Genomic DNA, 15238 nt, shown 5'->3' on the forward strand with positions numbered 1-15238 from the left:
CACCAACATTTTACAGAAATGAATGGTTTTGTGCTTTCATGTCAGTCCTGACATGGTAGCCAAGTTCCCCAAATATATTTAGCTTTCTTTAGAAACCACTTACAGGTCTCACTCCTGATCAATGACATACTCAGGGCAGCATGGTGGGAGCAGTACACTTAGGCTCAATAGTAAACTGTTGGAACTAAGATCGGAAATATTTTTAGGGTAGAGTACTGTATTAGTTTCCTACTGCAGCTATAACAAATTACCATAAACTTAATGGCTTAAAACAACATAAATGTATTATTTTATAGTTCTACAGATCCTAAGTCTGAAAATGGATTTTATGGGGCTAAAATCAAGATGTCAGCAGAGCTGTATTCTTTCTGGAGGCTCTTAGGGAGGGGGGATTCCATTCCTTGCCTTTTCTAGCTCCTAGAGGCCACCTCTATTCCTTGGCTCACAGCCCCTTCCAGCAGTGGTGTCACTCCTGCCCCTGCTTCAGCTTCACATCTCTGATTCTACTCTCCGGCCTCCCTCTTTCCCTTATATGGATCTTTGTGATTACATGGGGCCCACCCAGTTTATCCAGGACAATCTGCCCATCTCAAGTTTTTTAAACATAATCACATCTGCAAATTTCCTTTTGCCGTGTAAAGTAACATAGTCATAGGTTGTGGAGATTAGGATGCAGACAACATTGGAGAGGCCATTATTTTGTGTACTGCAAGTATTTTATGACTCATATTTAAATTCCTGGCTCATACTGATAATAAAAATCAGAGTCTTAGTTTATTTTATGACTCTTTTAAAAAAAATTCTCTAAATTAAATCTAAATTTAAATTTAAATTCAAATTCTGTAAGGAACATTCTCCCTTACTCCCCAAAATACCTGCGGGATTGGCATTCTCACTGCCTCTGTTTGGTATGCCAGTGCTTATAGTTGAGTATTGCCTTCTAAAAACCATTTAGTGTTCATACTCTCTGGTAGCTAATGCACTTCATATCTTTAATACCTCTTTAAATCTTAGTGTTTGGGAATTTTTGATGCCTGACCATCCATTCCTCAAGATATAACAAATTATCATATCATTTTTTCTTGACTATAGAAACTTTATTCTTCAGCATAAATTCTTTTAGTAAATCATTTGCCAGTCCATTCCTCTGGTCATTCAAGTCTCTCTTCTTCAGAATATCTGCCATATCATTGTTTCATTCTATTTTTTACATAGCCAGCCCTTATTTGAATAGAGTAATGAGAAGATATTTTGCATGGTGTTGCACAAGATCAAGGAGGAGAGAGAGGCAGAAAATGATTCTAGGGACATTTTCTAGGATAGTATATCCTAGAAATACTAGGATCTGCCCACATCTCCATCAGAATCACTTAGGTGCTTATTAAATGCAGATTTCAGGACCGAGGATCTAGAGTAAATATCTGGTATCAGTTAGAATCTAGAGGCACTTTTTATACACGTTTAATTTAGGAACCACTCTTCTGGAATGTACTGTCTTCTTCTAAGAATGGGGAGACTAGGAATGTGTTTTTGAAGGAATCTAAATCATTTGTCAGTTGCTTTCCTTGTGATGTTTCTGGACTCTACTCCCACTCTCCAGGAAGCCTATGCTATTTTAAACAGATTTGAAGTTGAAGTAACCAAAGAAGAATCAGAAGCAGTTGACACCTTGAGATATTCTTTCAACAGATTGCAGAGCAAAGCTGTAAGTATAAATTTAATTCTTATTTTTTTAGAAGTCCCTATCTCTAGAAAATTTTTTTTCATACATTTTAAAGCTTAAATATATATATTTTAAGAGCTTTATTGAGATATAATTTACATACCATAAAATTTACTATTTCAAAGTATATGAAAAGTGATTTTTAGTATATTCATAGAGTCACATAACCACCATTATTATCTACTTTTAGGACACTTTCATATTCCCAAGAGAAACCCCATACTCACTAGCAACCACTTCTTCTTCCTCTTACCCCAGTCACTAGCAACCACAAATTTACTTTTTTGTCTCTGTGGATTTGTCTTTTCTGGACATTAATATAGATGGAATCATACAATATGTAGCCTTTTGTGACTGGCTTCTTTCATTTAGCATAATGTTTTGAAGTTTATCCATGTTGTCCTATGTACCATGACTTTATTTCCCTAGTATCTAATGATGTTGAGCATCATATACTTATTGGCCATTCATCCATCTTGTCTGGAGAAATGTGAACTTAAATACTTTGCTATTTATTTATTTATTTATTTATTTATTTATTTATTTATTTATGTTTATTTTTGAGAAAGAGAGAGTGAGAATGAGCTGGGGAGGGGCAGAGAGAGGGGAGGATAGAGGGTCTGAAGCAGGCTCTGCACTTACAGCAGTGAGCCAGATGCGGGGCTCAAACTCATGAAGCGTGAAATCATGACCTGAGCCGAAGTCAGATGTTCAACTGACTGAGCCACCCAGGCGCCCCAATACTTTGCTTTTTTAAACAAAATGAGTTGTCTTTTTATTTTTGAGTTGTAAGAATTCTTTATATATTTTGGATATAAGTCCTATATCAAAGGATTTGCAAATATTTTCTATCATTCTGTGGGTTGAATTTTCAATTTCATTTTCTTTTTTTTCTTTATATTTTTCAAGTTTTTGCTTGAATTCCAGCTAGTTAAGGCATAATGTAATATTAGATATAGGTGTACAATGTAGTGAGCCAGTACTTCCCATTGAACACCCAGTGCTCATCACAACAAGTGCACTCCTTAATCTCCGTCACCTGTTTAACCCATCCCCCACCAACCTCTCCTCTGGTAACCATCAATTTGTTTTCTGTCTTTAAGAGTCTGTTTCTTGGTTTGCCTCTGTCTGTCTGTCTTTCTGTCTGTCTCTCACTCTCTCTGTCTCTCTCAATCTCTGTCTCCCCCTTTGCTCATTTGTTTTGTTTCTTAAATTCCACATATGGGTGAAATCATATGGTGTGTGTCTTTGACTGACTTATTTCAGCCCCATTCATGTTGTCAGGGAAATGCAAATCAAAACTACAATGAGATAGCACCTAACGCCTGTCAGACTGGCTAAAATTAACAACACAAGAAACAACAGGTGTTGGCAAGGATGTGGAGAAAGGGGAACCCTCTTGCACTGTTGGTGAGAATGCAAACTTGTGTAGCCACTGTGGAAGACAGTATGGAGGTTCCTCAAAAAAGTTAAAAATGGAACTACTCTATGATTCAGCATTTGCACTATTAGATATTTACCCAAAGGACTAATTCAAAGGGATACATGCACCCCAATATTTATAGCAGCATTATCTACAATAGCTAAATTATGGAAATAGCCCAAGTGTCCATCAACTGATGAATGGATAAAGAAGATATCTTTTCAGTATCTTGACAGTGTCCTTTTTTTCTTTTTTTTTGTTTTTTACACGTTAAAAGACACATAACATGAAATTTACCATGTTAATCATTTTTAAGAGCACAGTTCAGTGGTATTAAAGACATTCACATTGTTGTGCAGCCATTACACTATATATCCCTATAATTCCTTTCATGTTGTAAATCTGCAACTCTATGCCTATTAAATAGTAACTCTACATTCTCCCTTCCCCTCAAACCCTGGTAACCACCATTCTACATTCTGTCTCTGAATTTGAAGCACAATTTTTTTAAATTTTGACTTAATTTTTAATAAAGTCCAATTTATCTATTTGTTGTTGTTGTTGCTTGTGTTTTAGTATCATGTCTAGAAAACCTTTGCCAAATCCAGGGTCATGAAGATTTACTACTATGTTTTCTTATGTGAATTTTAGAATTTTAGCCCTTATATTTATGTTTCTGATACATTGAGTTAATTCTTATATATGGTGTGAGTTAAGGGTTCAACTTCATGCAAAAGTATGTGGGTTATCCAGTTGTCTCAGCACCATTTGTTGAAAAGACTGTTCTTTCACCAATGAATTACCTTGGCATGCTTGTTGAAATCAGTTGACCATAAAAGTAGGGAATTATTTCTGGACTCTCAATTCTATTCTGTTGCTTCATATGTCTACCCTTATGCCCGTAACCTAATGACTTGATTATTATAGCCATGTGCAGGGTTTTTCCTTTTAAATAATGGTAAAATACACATAGTGTTTAACATCTTAACTATTTTTAAGTGTAGTTAGTAGTGTTAAGTATATTCACATTGTTGTGCAACCAATCTTCAGAAATTTTTCATCTTATAAAACTTAAATTCTATATGTATTACACAATAATTCATTTCTCTGTTTCCCCAGTCCCGGCAACCACCATTCTGCTTTCTGCCTCTATAAGTTTGACTACTTTTGGTACCTCATATAAGTAGAATCATGCAATCTTTTTGTGACTGGCTTATTTCAGTTAGCATAACGTCCTCAAGGTTCATCCATGTTGTAACATGTGTCAGAATTTCCTTCCTTTTCAAGTCGGACTAATATTCCATTATGTGTATATGCCACATTTTGTTTATTCATTCATCTCTCAGTGGACACTTGGATTGCTTCCATCTTTTGGCCATTGTGAATAATGCTGCCATGAACATGAAAGTGCAGGTATCTCTTTGAGACCCCACTTTTAATTCTTTTGTATAGATATCCAGGAATAGAAATGCTGTATCATATACTTTCCATTTTTAAGTTTTTGAGATCCACTCTACTGTTTTCCATATCAGCTGCACCGTTTTACATTCCCACCAACAGTGCAAAAAGGTTCCAATTTCTTCACATCCTTGTCAGCACTTGTTATGTTCTGTTTCCTTGATAGTGGGCATCCTGTTGGGTGAGGTGGTATGTCGTTGTGGTTTTGATTTGCACTTCCCTTATGATACAGAACATTGATCATCTTTTTATATGCTTGCTGGCCATTTGTATATTGTCTTTGGGAAAAAGTCTAGTCAAGTCCTTTGCCTATTTTAGAATTGAGTTGTTTGTGGTTTTTGTTGTTGTTGAGTTGTAGGAATTCTCTATTCTGGATATTAACTCCTATCAGGTATATGATTTACAAATATTTTCTCCTACCCCATAGGGTCCCAGTTCACTCTATTTATTGTGTTCTTATAATTCCATTTATTTCTGTAAAGTAGGTAGTGATATCCCTCTTCCATTTTTAATTTTAGTCAATTTGAGTAATTTTTCTCCTTTATTCTTGGTTAGTCTAGGTAAAGGTTTGTCAATTCTGTTGATCTTTTCAAAGAAGAAACTTTTAGTTTGTTGATTTTCTCTATTGTTTTCCTATTCTCTGTATCATTTATCTGTGCTGTAATTTTTATTATTTCCTTATGCTTGTTTTGCATTTAGTTTGTTCTTCTTTGCCTGGTTTGTTAAGGTGGATGGTTAGGTTACTGATTTGAGATTTTTTTCTTTTAATGCAGGTATTTATACCTATATATTTCTCTCTAAGCGTTTTTGAAGTTGGTAAACATTTACACAGTTAAACATTAAAAATGAACTTGAAGGGTGGGTCCAGATTCTTTAATTATAGTGAAAATTTTTATTGAATGTTAATTAAACATTGGATTAAAATTCCTTATTTATGGAGAGATTTGTCCCTGAGATTGAAGCAAGACAGAGTTGCAAGGATACAGAGCTCAAATTGGGGTCATGACTCATGATTCCAGCTCTGCCACCAGCCAATTAGGTGACCTTATGCAAGTTAATAACCCTTCTTTCTCAATTTCTTCATGTGATCATTCAGGAACATATTAAGAATTTTTTATGTGTGGTTATGAGGCTCCCTTGATGTAATGTGTATAAAATGCTTTTTCAATACTCATGTTTATCTAAATTCATGTTTAGTATTGACTAATCACTTATTTTTAAAAAATGATTGATGATTTAGTCAGAGAAGTGCATCTTGGTAAGGAAAGGGAGAACCCTCCACTGAGATTTAGTGAAGCTCAACTTTCTGTTATTGTTCAATGGGAAAGATTCACTCAGGTTGTTCTACCTCTTTAACTGTTAGTGTTAAGCCTATTGACCCATCCTTTTACTACAATCATGCATAATCTTAAAGTAGCCTAGGCAGATGCTGTTGTCCAGAACAGTTAAGAGCAGGAGCCCTGGAACCACACTGCCAGGTTTTGAATCTTGACCTTGCCTCATGCTGATGCTGGGGTCTTTGAGAGGTTATATTTAGTGTCTCTGTGCCTCAGTTTTCTCACCTGTAAAATGAGTATAATATCAGCACTTACCACACAGGGTTGTTGTGAGGGTTAGATGGGTTAATGTATGTAAAAAGCATGGCAGGTAGTATGAATTAAGTGATAGCTATTATGATTGAAGGTTTAAGCAGAAACTTTGAAGAGTATTATAGAGGGCATCCCCCCCCGCTTTTTTTAAATACCCAGAGTAATATCACTTTCTTTTAGGTGACTGTTCCAACCACTACAACCATGGGAACCTACTGGAGGTTATTAATCCCAGGTCTTCACCTGGCCCCAGAGCCAGCATGTGACCCAGATTGGGCCTAAAGCAGTAGCTGTCCCCCTGGCCACAGTGATGGCCTGGACTGGATCAGCCAGAAAACTTTTTCCTAACCACAGTTACAGAAGCTGGCTTTGCCTCTTAGGTCATGAACTAGAATTATTTGTGTCACCTGTTGGTGGATTTGGGTTATTTATTTATCTTTTGTTTTTGTTTTTGTCTTTTAAACAACATTGCAGAGACATCCTTGTTCATCCCTGGGCATCTGCAGGATAACAGACTTGCTGGAATAGAATTAGGGCTTTCATTTAAATACATTTAAATACATTTTCATTTAAATACATCTCACGTTGAGTATTCTTTCTTATTCTAGGTTTCTGTGCAAGATGAACTAGTTCAAGTGCAGCCAAAGTTTAAAAGTAATCTTCTTGAGGCCGTGGAAGTTTTTCGTGAAGATGTAATGAACTTCGCAGAAGCTTATGAGATGGTAATCCAAGTATTTGCATACTGTGGGTTAAAATGTTCTGTGGAGTGTTATATGCGATGACAGTGATGAGTCTTGAGAAATACACTGTGATTTGCACATTGTGTATAAGAGGCTGTACTTGCATATTTGCAGCTATCTGAAAAACAGGAGATAGCTAGTCCTTTAAGCTTGTTTTATAGAGGAAGAAAGAAGATATAACTGTTAAAAGGAGCAACAGCTTTTGAGATTGTGGAAGGAACCAAAGGGTCTGTTCTTGTCCTTTCTCAGGCCAGAATGCTCATAGTTGGAAATGGAATACTGTTGTTGGAAGGTTGCAAGAGACTATAAATACCATAATACCAGGACGTTATGCAACTGATCTTTTTTTTTTTTTTTTTTTTTTTTACTACAGAACCAACAGAGTCATTGAAAATAAATAATCAATGTCACATTTGCTCAGTACCACAGACTATTCAGCCTAGTATCATGACCAATAACGATCCACCTCTTTGAAGTTAAACTCAAAAGTTGGGGGGCGCCTGGGTGGCTCAGTCGGTTAAGTGTCCGACTTCGGCTCAGGTCACGATCTCACGGTCTGTGGGTTCGAGCCCCGCGTCGGGCTCTGGGCTGATGGCTCAGAGCCTGCAGCCTGCTTCTGATTCTGTGTCTCCCTCTCTCTCTGCCCCTCCCCCATTCATGCTCTGTCTCTCTCAGTCTCAAAAATAAATAAACATTAAAAAAAAATTAAAAAAAAAAAAGTTGGATATATTCCCTAACATGTGCTACTTTCTTTTAGTGGTCACAGTGGGTCTGGATTCATAAGATAATTTTAAGCCCTTAATAATAATCATAAATGCCTTCTTTTTTTTTTTACATGTGCTGAACTTGCCTCTTTTAGTTGGATTTGTTAACATTTTATGGCCCTCGTAGTCTATTATACTGGGAATCTAGTCTATTATTTAGCATATCCATAGTATTCATGATTGTATAGATCATCTGGGGTCCTTTTTGCAACTGTTTTCTGGATGATGGCCACCAGAGACTGCCTTTGGCTTCTTCCAAGTGTTCCACTTACATGCTTCTCTGTTTCCATATTGGGCTGAACCATCGGTGAAAGGAGGCTGTTGTCGGAACTCTAGATCAGTTATTCTAATGAGTAACCACAGCATCATCGTTTACAATCATAAATGAAATGAGACAGAGCTCTAGTGGTACAAGCTTCATGCAGGGTGTAATTTTGTCACATTTTTTGTTAGCTATGTCATGGTCCTTTAGAAATGAGTGGCAGTTGGAGTGATGTGAATATTCTAAAATTGACAATGGTCATGGTTATACAACTTTGTGAGTATAGTAAAAGTCATCAAGTTGTCTGTTTTCAGTGAGAGATTGTATGATATGTGAATTATATCTCAGCAAGGCTGTTACAAAAACTAAATGAAAGCTTCATCTATGGGGCAAAATTTGACCATTTCAATTAAAAATAATGTTTATTGATTTAAAAGGAAATAATAAGTAAACTCAATAAATTGATAAATGCATGTGATTAAGAATTTAAATGGAGATTATATTATTCATTACAGGAAGGACCCATGGTTCCAAATATACCACCCCAAGAAGCTAGCAACAGGCTACAGATATTTCAGGTAAAATTTCATTTTCTGCATATAGAAAATGTGTTGTTAGTCTTTAAAATAATTTTAGGGAAAAATGTATGTGTTCTGTCTTACAGAGGAAAAGTTAATATTTAAAGTGCATACAGATTTTAATTGTATTCTAGTCTGCTAAATAATGTAATTGATTCCTTTTCTTATATCCCTTCATGCTTTTCTCCACAGAATCTCTCTCTGTATTTTTAGAGAATAAGATTTTGATTTTGAACTTAAGCTTATACCTTATTCTCGTTCCAAACATCTTGTTTGTGTGTTAATGGTAAAAATTCATAGAATAATAAAATGTATGAAAATAATAAAATATATCAAATTTAAAATATTGACAAAAAGTTTCCTTGTCTTCTCTCTGTATCCATTATTTTTCTTCCTTCTGTATCCATGACTTTAAAATTCCCACTTCATTTGCCCTACCTTGGGCAATGCTTACTGGGTCAGGCCAACCGTTTACCCTCTTTTTATATGCCCAGAGTGCTGAGCACATCTAGAGAAAAACCACACACCCATTTAGGTTAATGTTTTGTGGATTCATGGATTCCTATGTAAGCCAGCCCCTAGGATTATCTGGAAATTCTCCTCTTTGTTTCTAATCTCTATCCTGTTTTCTGTAGTGGCTGTACTATATGTTCTCTTTATGTTCCCTATCCCACCTGCACTTGTAGTCATGAAAAAATATTTATCAGATACCTGCTGTGTGTCTTGGTCAATAGAAAGGTGATTAAGAAATGGTTCTTTCTTCTAAGCTGCTAAAATCTGGTAGGGAGACAGACAGCTGGATAGATTGTAATTGCAAAACCATGTGGTGAGCATTGTGATCTAGGTGTGAGAACCAGTGTTAATGGAAACAGACCGATGGGAGCTGATGGGGCAGCCAGAAAAGGCTTCTTGGAAGAGGAGCCATCTAAGCTGCATCTTGAAGGACTAATGAGAATTAGCCAGGGGTAAGAGGAGGAAAAACAAATTAGACAGAATTTGTACCTCCCAGAAATGAAGACATAAGCAGGGAGATCTAGGGGAGATGAGAGAGTGAAGTGTGGGGTGCATTGGGCAGAGAGCATAGGGATGAGGGATAGACAGCACAGTGGGCAGAAATCCTTAGAGAGCCTTGGAGGCTATGATAAGGAGCTTGTAGCCTATCCTAGGGGCTGGAGGGCTCTAAACAGGGAATGATCTGTTCAGATTTGAATTTTTAGAACAGTTGTGTGTTTAAAAGACTTCTCTGGCATTAGTGTGGAGAATGTTTTGGAGGGAGGGTGGTCAGACCAATGGCAGTTTCAGTAATACAAGCAAGAAATAGTAAAGATTGAGACCAACCAGATGCACTTGTAGTAAAAAAGGTTCGGTCAAGTTGAATGGGATCTCTCCAGTCGCAGGTTCTCATGAGAGGGGCACTTCAGGCTTTTTCCATCAGAACCAAGTAGAATTTCTCGTGTGGTACCGAATTTTCAACTATCTCCCTTGATTTGAGTGGTTTAAATGGAAAATCCAGACCTAGATAAGAAAAGTGTTTCTCCAGGATCCTTCAAGCAACCGGGAATTGCAGCTGACCCTAGAGGAATAAACTTGTGCAAAGTAGATGAAATCAGCTGTCACAGAATCCACTGTGTGTGCTGCCTGGCTCCAGAGGGGTAGGTCCAGCCCAGTAACTCTGGTGGTTTTCTATAAGGTAGGCTGTCTGTGCTGGCCAGGGTTTTCATGGAATGCAGCCTTTCATTGAATATGATGTCCTCAGACAAAAAGTCATAATCCCTTGATATTGTTTGGGTTCTTTTGTCCTTAGGACAATAATGGTCACTCTTGGACTAAAACCAGATCCTCCTATCTATCACCCTTGCCAGCACTTTATGCTGGACACTGGAGGAGGCTCTTGATCCTTTGCTACCTGAAGTCCCCAGGGCCCTGGGGGAAAGGCCTGCCTCTCTGGAGGAGCCAGGACCCAGATTGATCTGCTTACCTGGTGGTTGCCAGCTGAGCCAAGCAGAATCCCTCAGCAATAAAAGCAAGAGGGAGGATGAAAATAGATAGTAATGTTGGATGGTGATAAGTGCCAAGGGAAAAAAATAAAGCAGGGAAGGGGAATAACATGCTGGGCTGTGTGTGCATAAAGTGGAAGGTCTCCAGAGAAGCCATCCTTGGAAAGGTGACATCTGAGTGGAGACCTAGAGAAATGAGGGAACAGACCCAGCAGATATCTGGAAGAGCAGCTTTCCAGGCAGAAGGATAAGCAGGTGCAAAGGTCCTGAGTATAAGCAAATATGACATCAACTTACTTATATTTTCAGTGACTCGCTCTAGCTACAAGTGTTGAGAGTAGATTATTGACAGTCAAGGGTAGAAGCAGGGAGAGTAATTAGGAGGCTATTGAAATAGTCCAGGACAGGATGACAGTAACTTGGACCAGCCTGGTGGCATTGGAGTTGATGAGAAGTGGTTGGAGGCTTGGTGCATTTTGAAGGTAGACCCACCTCCTTGTCTTTCCATCAGGAGTTACCAATTTATTGGTTAGCAACTGGGACTTTAATGGGTCACCCTTTTACCAGAGGTGTGGCCACTTCATTGAAAAGACATTGAAGGGCCCATCTCTTGCCATCTTGCTCCTTCTATTCTGCATGTGTTTGGGGGTGTGAGGTAAGCAGGCTGTTCACCATGCATCTGTCTGAACATGTGATCCAACTCTCCTCAAAAGCAGGTGCCCTTTCATCCCCCAACCCCCAAGAGAAGCAGGTGCCAAGATCTGGATTGTGGAAAGAAGCAGGAGCCTCATGTGGAGCCTCAGGGTGCAGTGGTGTTCTCTGATGCAATTTTACTCTGATTTCTGGAGTTACTGGGCACTCTGTTGGTCTGCTGACAAAGCTGATTATTTTGCTCCCCATTTGGCTGGTGCTATGGGTCTTTTTATATTATTTGGGAGCTGAGTGGAAAAGGGGTGAGTGACTGGCATCCATCAATAGTCTTTACCTCATAGACAAGATTTTAAATGTCATTATTTTAAAGTATGCTAACTTTAAAGTTTTTGTTTCACCTTTTCTGGGTTCACCTTGTCCCATGGACACTTTAGTCAGTAAATTTGTTGAGTAACCACTGTACTAACCACCAAGAAACGTAAAAAGTGCAAAATATGGCCCTTTCTAGGAACTAAGAGTTCACTGGAGTTCCTTCAAGGTCTTCACCCCTTCCTGATTTGGCTCCTTTAAAGTATGTTGTGGAATTTAAGAAACAAAACAAATGAACATATGGGAAGGGAAAGAGAGAGAGACAGAGAGACAGAGAGAAAGGGAAGCAAGCCATAAGAGATTCTTTACAACAAACTGAGGATTGATGGAAGGAGGTGCATGGGGGATGGGCTAAATGGGTGATGGGTATTAAGGAAGGCACTTGTGATGAGCACTGTTATATGTAAGTGATGAATCACTAAATTCTACTCCTGAAACCAATACTACACTATATGTTAACTAACTAGAACTTAAATAAAAAATTGAAGGAAAAAAAAGAAATAAAAGAAGCTAACATAGCTGTCCGATCTGATTCACTCTCTGGGTATTGTGAGGTCTGATGCCAGACATTCTCCAGGGCTGGAAATTTGGGATCCCTATTGATATGTTATACCCTTTATGTGTAGCACACATATCTCATCACAGGTGGGTTATTTCTATTTGGTTTGTTGCTTTAAACACTATTAATACTTAGCATTGTAAGTATAGGAGATTCCACTTTTGGTTCAAAGGACATGTGCATTAACTTCGTTGATTCAGATTGCTGGAATTCTTTCAAATGGTATTAAAATGGAATCCTTCATTTTATACACTATTGCTTGGAGAGAAAACAGGGTTGAAAGGATTATACTCACTCATTTGGACCATGTAGAAGAGATGACAAGTCTAAATTAGTGAAAAAGCCTGAATTATAGGTTATTTAAAATACTGTTTTATTACTTTCAGACATATTTATGGGAACTTGAGAACCAGGTCTTCTAGGGACCACTTAATTTATTAAAGAAAAAAAAATTCGTGCAAAATGGATACTTTTAAAATGCTTAAAAGTTAATTTTATTAAGTGGTCAACTTTTCTTCTGATAGCTTGGTATCAGAAGTATAAATTTCTTCACAGATCCTTGTTTCATAGATATTATTAAACAAACCTCAATGTAGCTTTTATTCCAGGTATAATAAATTCTACCTTAATGGGGCCTGAATTAATTATATTTTACTACAACTTAAAAATCTTCTTATAGGCCAATTTTGATGATCTGTGGAGGAAGTTTGTTACATATTCATCTGGTGAACAACTTTTTGGATTGCCTGTGACTGATTATGAGGTTTTACACAAAACTAGGTAGGTTTAGAAACTGTACAAGTGTTACATGCAAATAATTAAATTCTGTCCATTAGAAGAATCATGCCATCATTAAATCCTTTATCATGCAGACAGCCTCCCCTAGAACACTCCTAAATATCCCCCTTATTCCTGGCTATTCCTGACCCACTGGATACATGGTCACCATATACAACAGAAATGTCCTTGAGGAGTTGAAAATAGGTTGTCAAAGTTGTGGTATTTGTGGTCTATATTTAGCCTATAGAAGCACTGCAATTTTGGATTTTTTTTTTAATTTAGAAGAATAGCCATCCTTGGCTTTCCAACCCTTCTTATTGCATTTATGCTAAGTGCTCTTCGCTTTTGAGTAAACACAGAATTCATCAGGATTGAAAGCCAAGGAGCTTAACTGATTTTAAATAGTAAGTAGATCTAGGAATTAAGCAAGTATATCTTAATGGAATTTTGTGTAACTTTCCTCAAACTCAAAATTAGAACAGTGGCTTTAGCTTATTAGGATCATGGTTTCAGTAAAGAACTTTATGTTGATTTCATCAAAGTTCTAACATGTCTTTGCAAAATAGGTAAGAAATTCTGACCATAAATTAATGCTTCCAACTACCTTAGGGTAGATGGCTTGTATTTTTTTTCCAAGCAGTCATTCACCAAGCTTAGCTGGATGACCAGTTGTGTTAGAATTGCAGATGTCTGTTCTTTGCCCTGACTTACTAAATCAGAATCTCAGGGATTGGGTCCTGCATTTTCATAAATTCTCTAGTTAATTCTTTGCATGCTCAGTGTGAGACTCAGTGTTTTCTTTTAGCCCTCAGTATTCCAGGAAAAATAACCATCCTCATTTACTATTTATTTTTTTATATTTAAGTGATCTATGAATAATTTGCAAAAGTACAAATAAGGTAATGATGAAAAGCACTTTTATTAGAAAATGTAGTGAGAATTTAAGCAGTGAAAACCCAAACTTTTACTCCATAATACCCTGGTTTGAAGATATTTACACAAAGTGGAAACTGACTTCGGAATCCAACTGTAACAGAACCAATGTGAGTTTGCTCCTTGGTGAGTCAGAAACTGCACAAGTTTGAGTTGTCACACAAAGAAAACTTTATTTGTAGCAAATAAAGAGATCATGGGGAATAGCTTCCAAAGCCATGATTCCCTAAGAGAGGGTGAATGGGTTCCTTTTATTTAGGGTTAGAATGAACGTATCAATAGGAAAGCTCAGTCATTGTTTGTAAAGGCAGGCATGAGATTGCGCATGTGCCTTAAGGAAACATGCCAATACACACATTATATGTTATGTAAATGAAACATGTGCTTCTCCATCAGCGGAGATTTTAGTATTATCATGCGGTGAAGGTGATTGTAAGTCATTCCAGAGGTCACTCCATGGTCCATATGAGTTTAGCTCCAAGGATCTGGGCGAGTGGGAGGTCTTGTGAGGGCAGTGGATACCACCTGAGTAGTGGTTTTGGGTTTCCTTTGCCTAAGTTAAGAGGTAAGACAGAAAGAAAAGCTTAAGGAAAAATTTAAGGCAAAGATTAGTGAGTACAAGCAGTGGGACAGTAAAGGTCAGTTCTTGGATTCTTGCTGGTGACACCACCAACTTCTCATCGGCTGTCATGCACAAACCTGGACCATACCCATTCTGTAGGCACTGATTTCCGATTTCAAATCCATCTCCAACAACTTCTGACTTTTCTTGGACTTGCATTGCTAAACCCCAGAACTGTTGAAAACACAGACACCCATAATTTTGTTGAAGAGAGGATCACCATCTTTCTTGCATTATGAATGCAAAAAATCTTTACTTTCACATTTGAAGGATCAAGTCCATGAACTTTTTCATTTCTGCATCATCTGTCTTTGAGTACACATCTGCCTTCAGCATCTGTCTACTTAGGGGATGTCCCAAATAAAAGTTACACAAACATCACAGATAATGGAAGAACAGTCATTTATCCTTTTCACGAAATGGGATGGTTTAGGTTCTTGTAAAAATTTGCAGGATGAAGCCCTTGCCTCTACATAAACATATTGTCCACTCATAAATTACTGATTTGGGTAAAATTCATCTAGGTAATTATCATCTAAAGACCCACAGTCTGAGATCTCACTTACATAGCCAGTGAGTCTAGTGTGTTGCCCTGTGTCTCTTTCCTGTTTAATACTCGGGAAACACACTCTTTTGTCAGTTGTCTTCTCTTTGCTGTTTTACATAAGAAATGAACAATTCCTTAACTGTATTAAGTGAGAGCTAAACAACAACAAAAACAAAACAAAAATGGTGTCTCTCCAGGGTTCTTTCTTGATACTTACTTTCTTTTTTTTTCAATACAATGATC

The 15238-nt window shown here is 37.4% G+C and overlaps 1 protein-coding gene across 1 annotated transcript in view; it reads left to right on the forward strand.

Annotated features, from left to right (window-relative positions):
• Positions 1–15238, forward strand: part of DNAH8 (dynein axonemal heavy chain 8) — a 327851-nt gene that overhangs the window by 109025 nt on the left and 203588 nt on the right. Inside the window, exons 30-33 of the mRNA XM_043591305.1 lie at positions 1601–1705; positions 6802–6915; positions 8475–8537; positions 12793–12893. Of these exons, the coding sequence (XP_043447240.1) occupies positions 1601–1705; positions 6802–6915; positions 8475–8537; positions 12793–12893 (383 nt within the window). The remainder of the gene's footprint in view (positions 1–1600; positions 1706–6801; positions 6916–8474; positions 8538–12792; positions 12894–15238) is intronic.

This window comes from Prionailurus bengalensis, chromosome B2 (genome assembly GCF_016509475.1).
Source record: "Prionailurus bengalensis isolate Pbe53 chromosome B2, Fcat_Pben_1.1_paternal_pri, whole genome shotgun sequence".
In the NCBI taxonomy this organism is placed as follows: domain Eukaryota; kingdom Metazoa; phylum Chordata; class Mammalia; order Carnivora; family Felidae; genus Prionailurus; species Prionailurus bengalensis.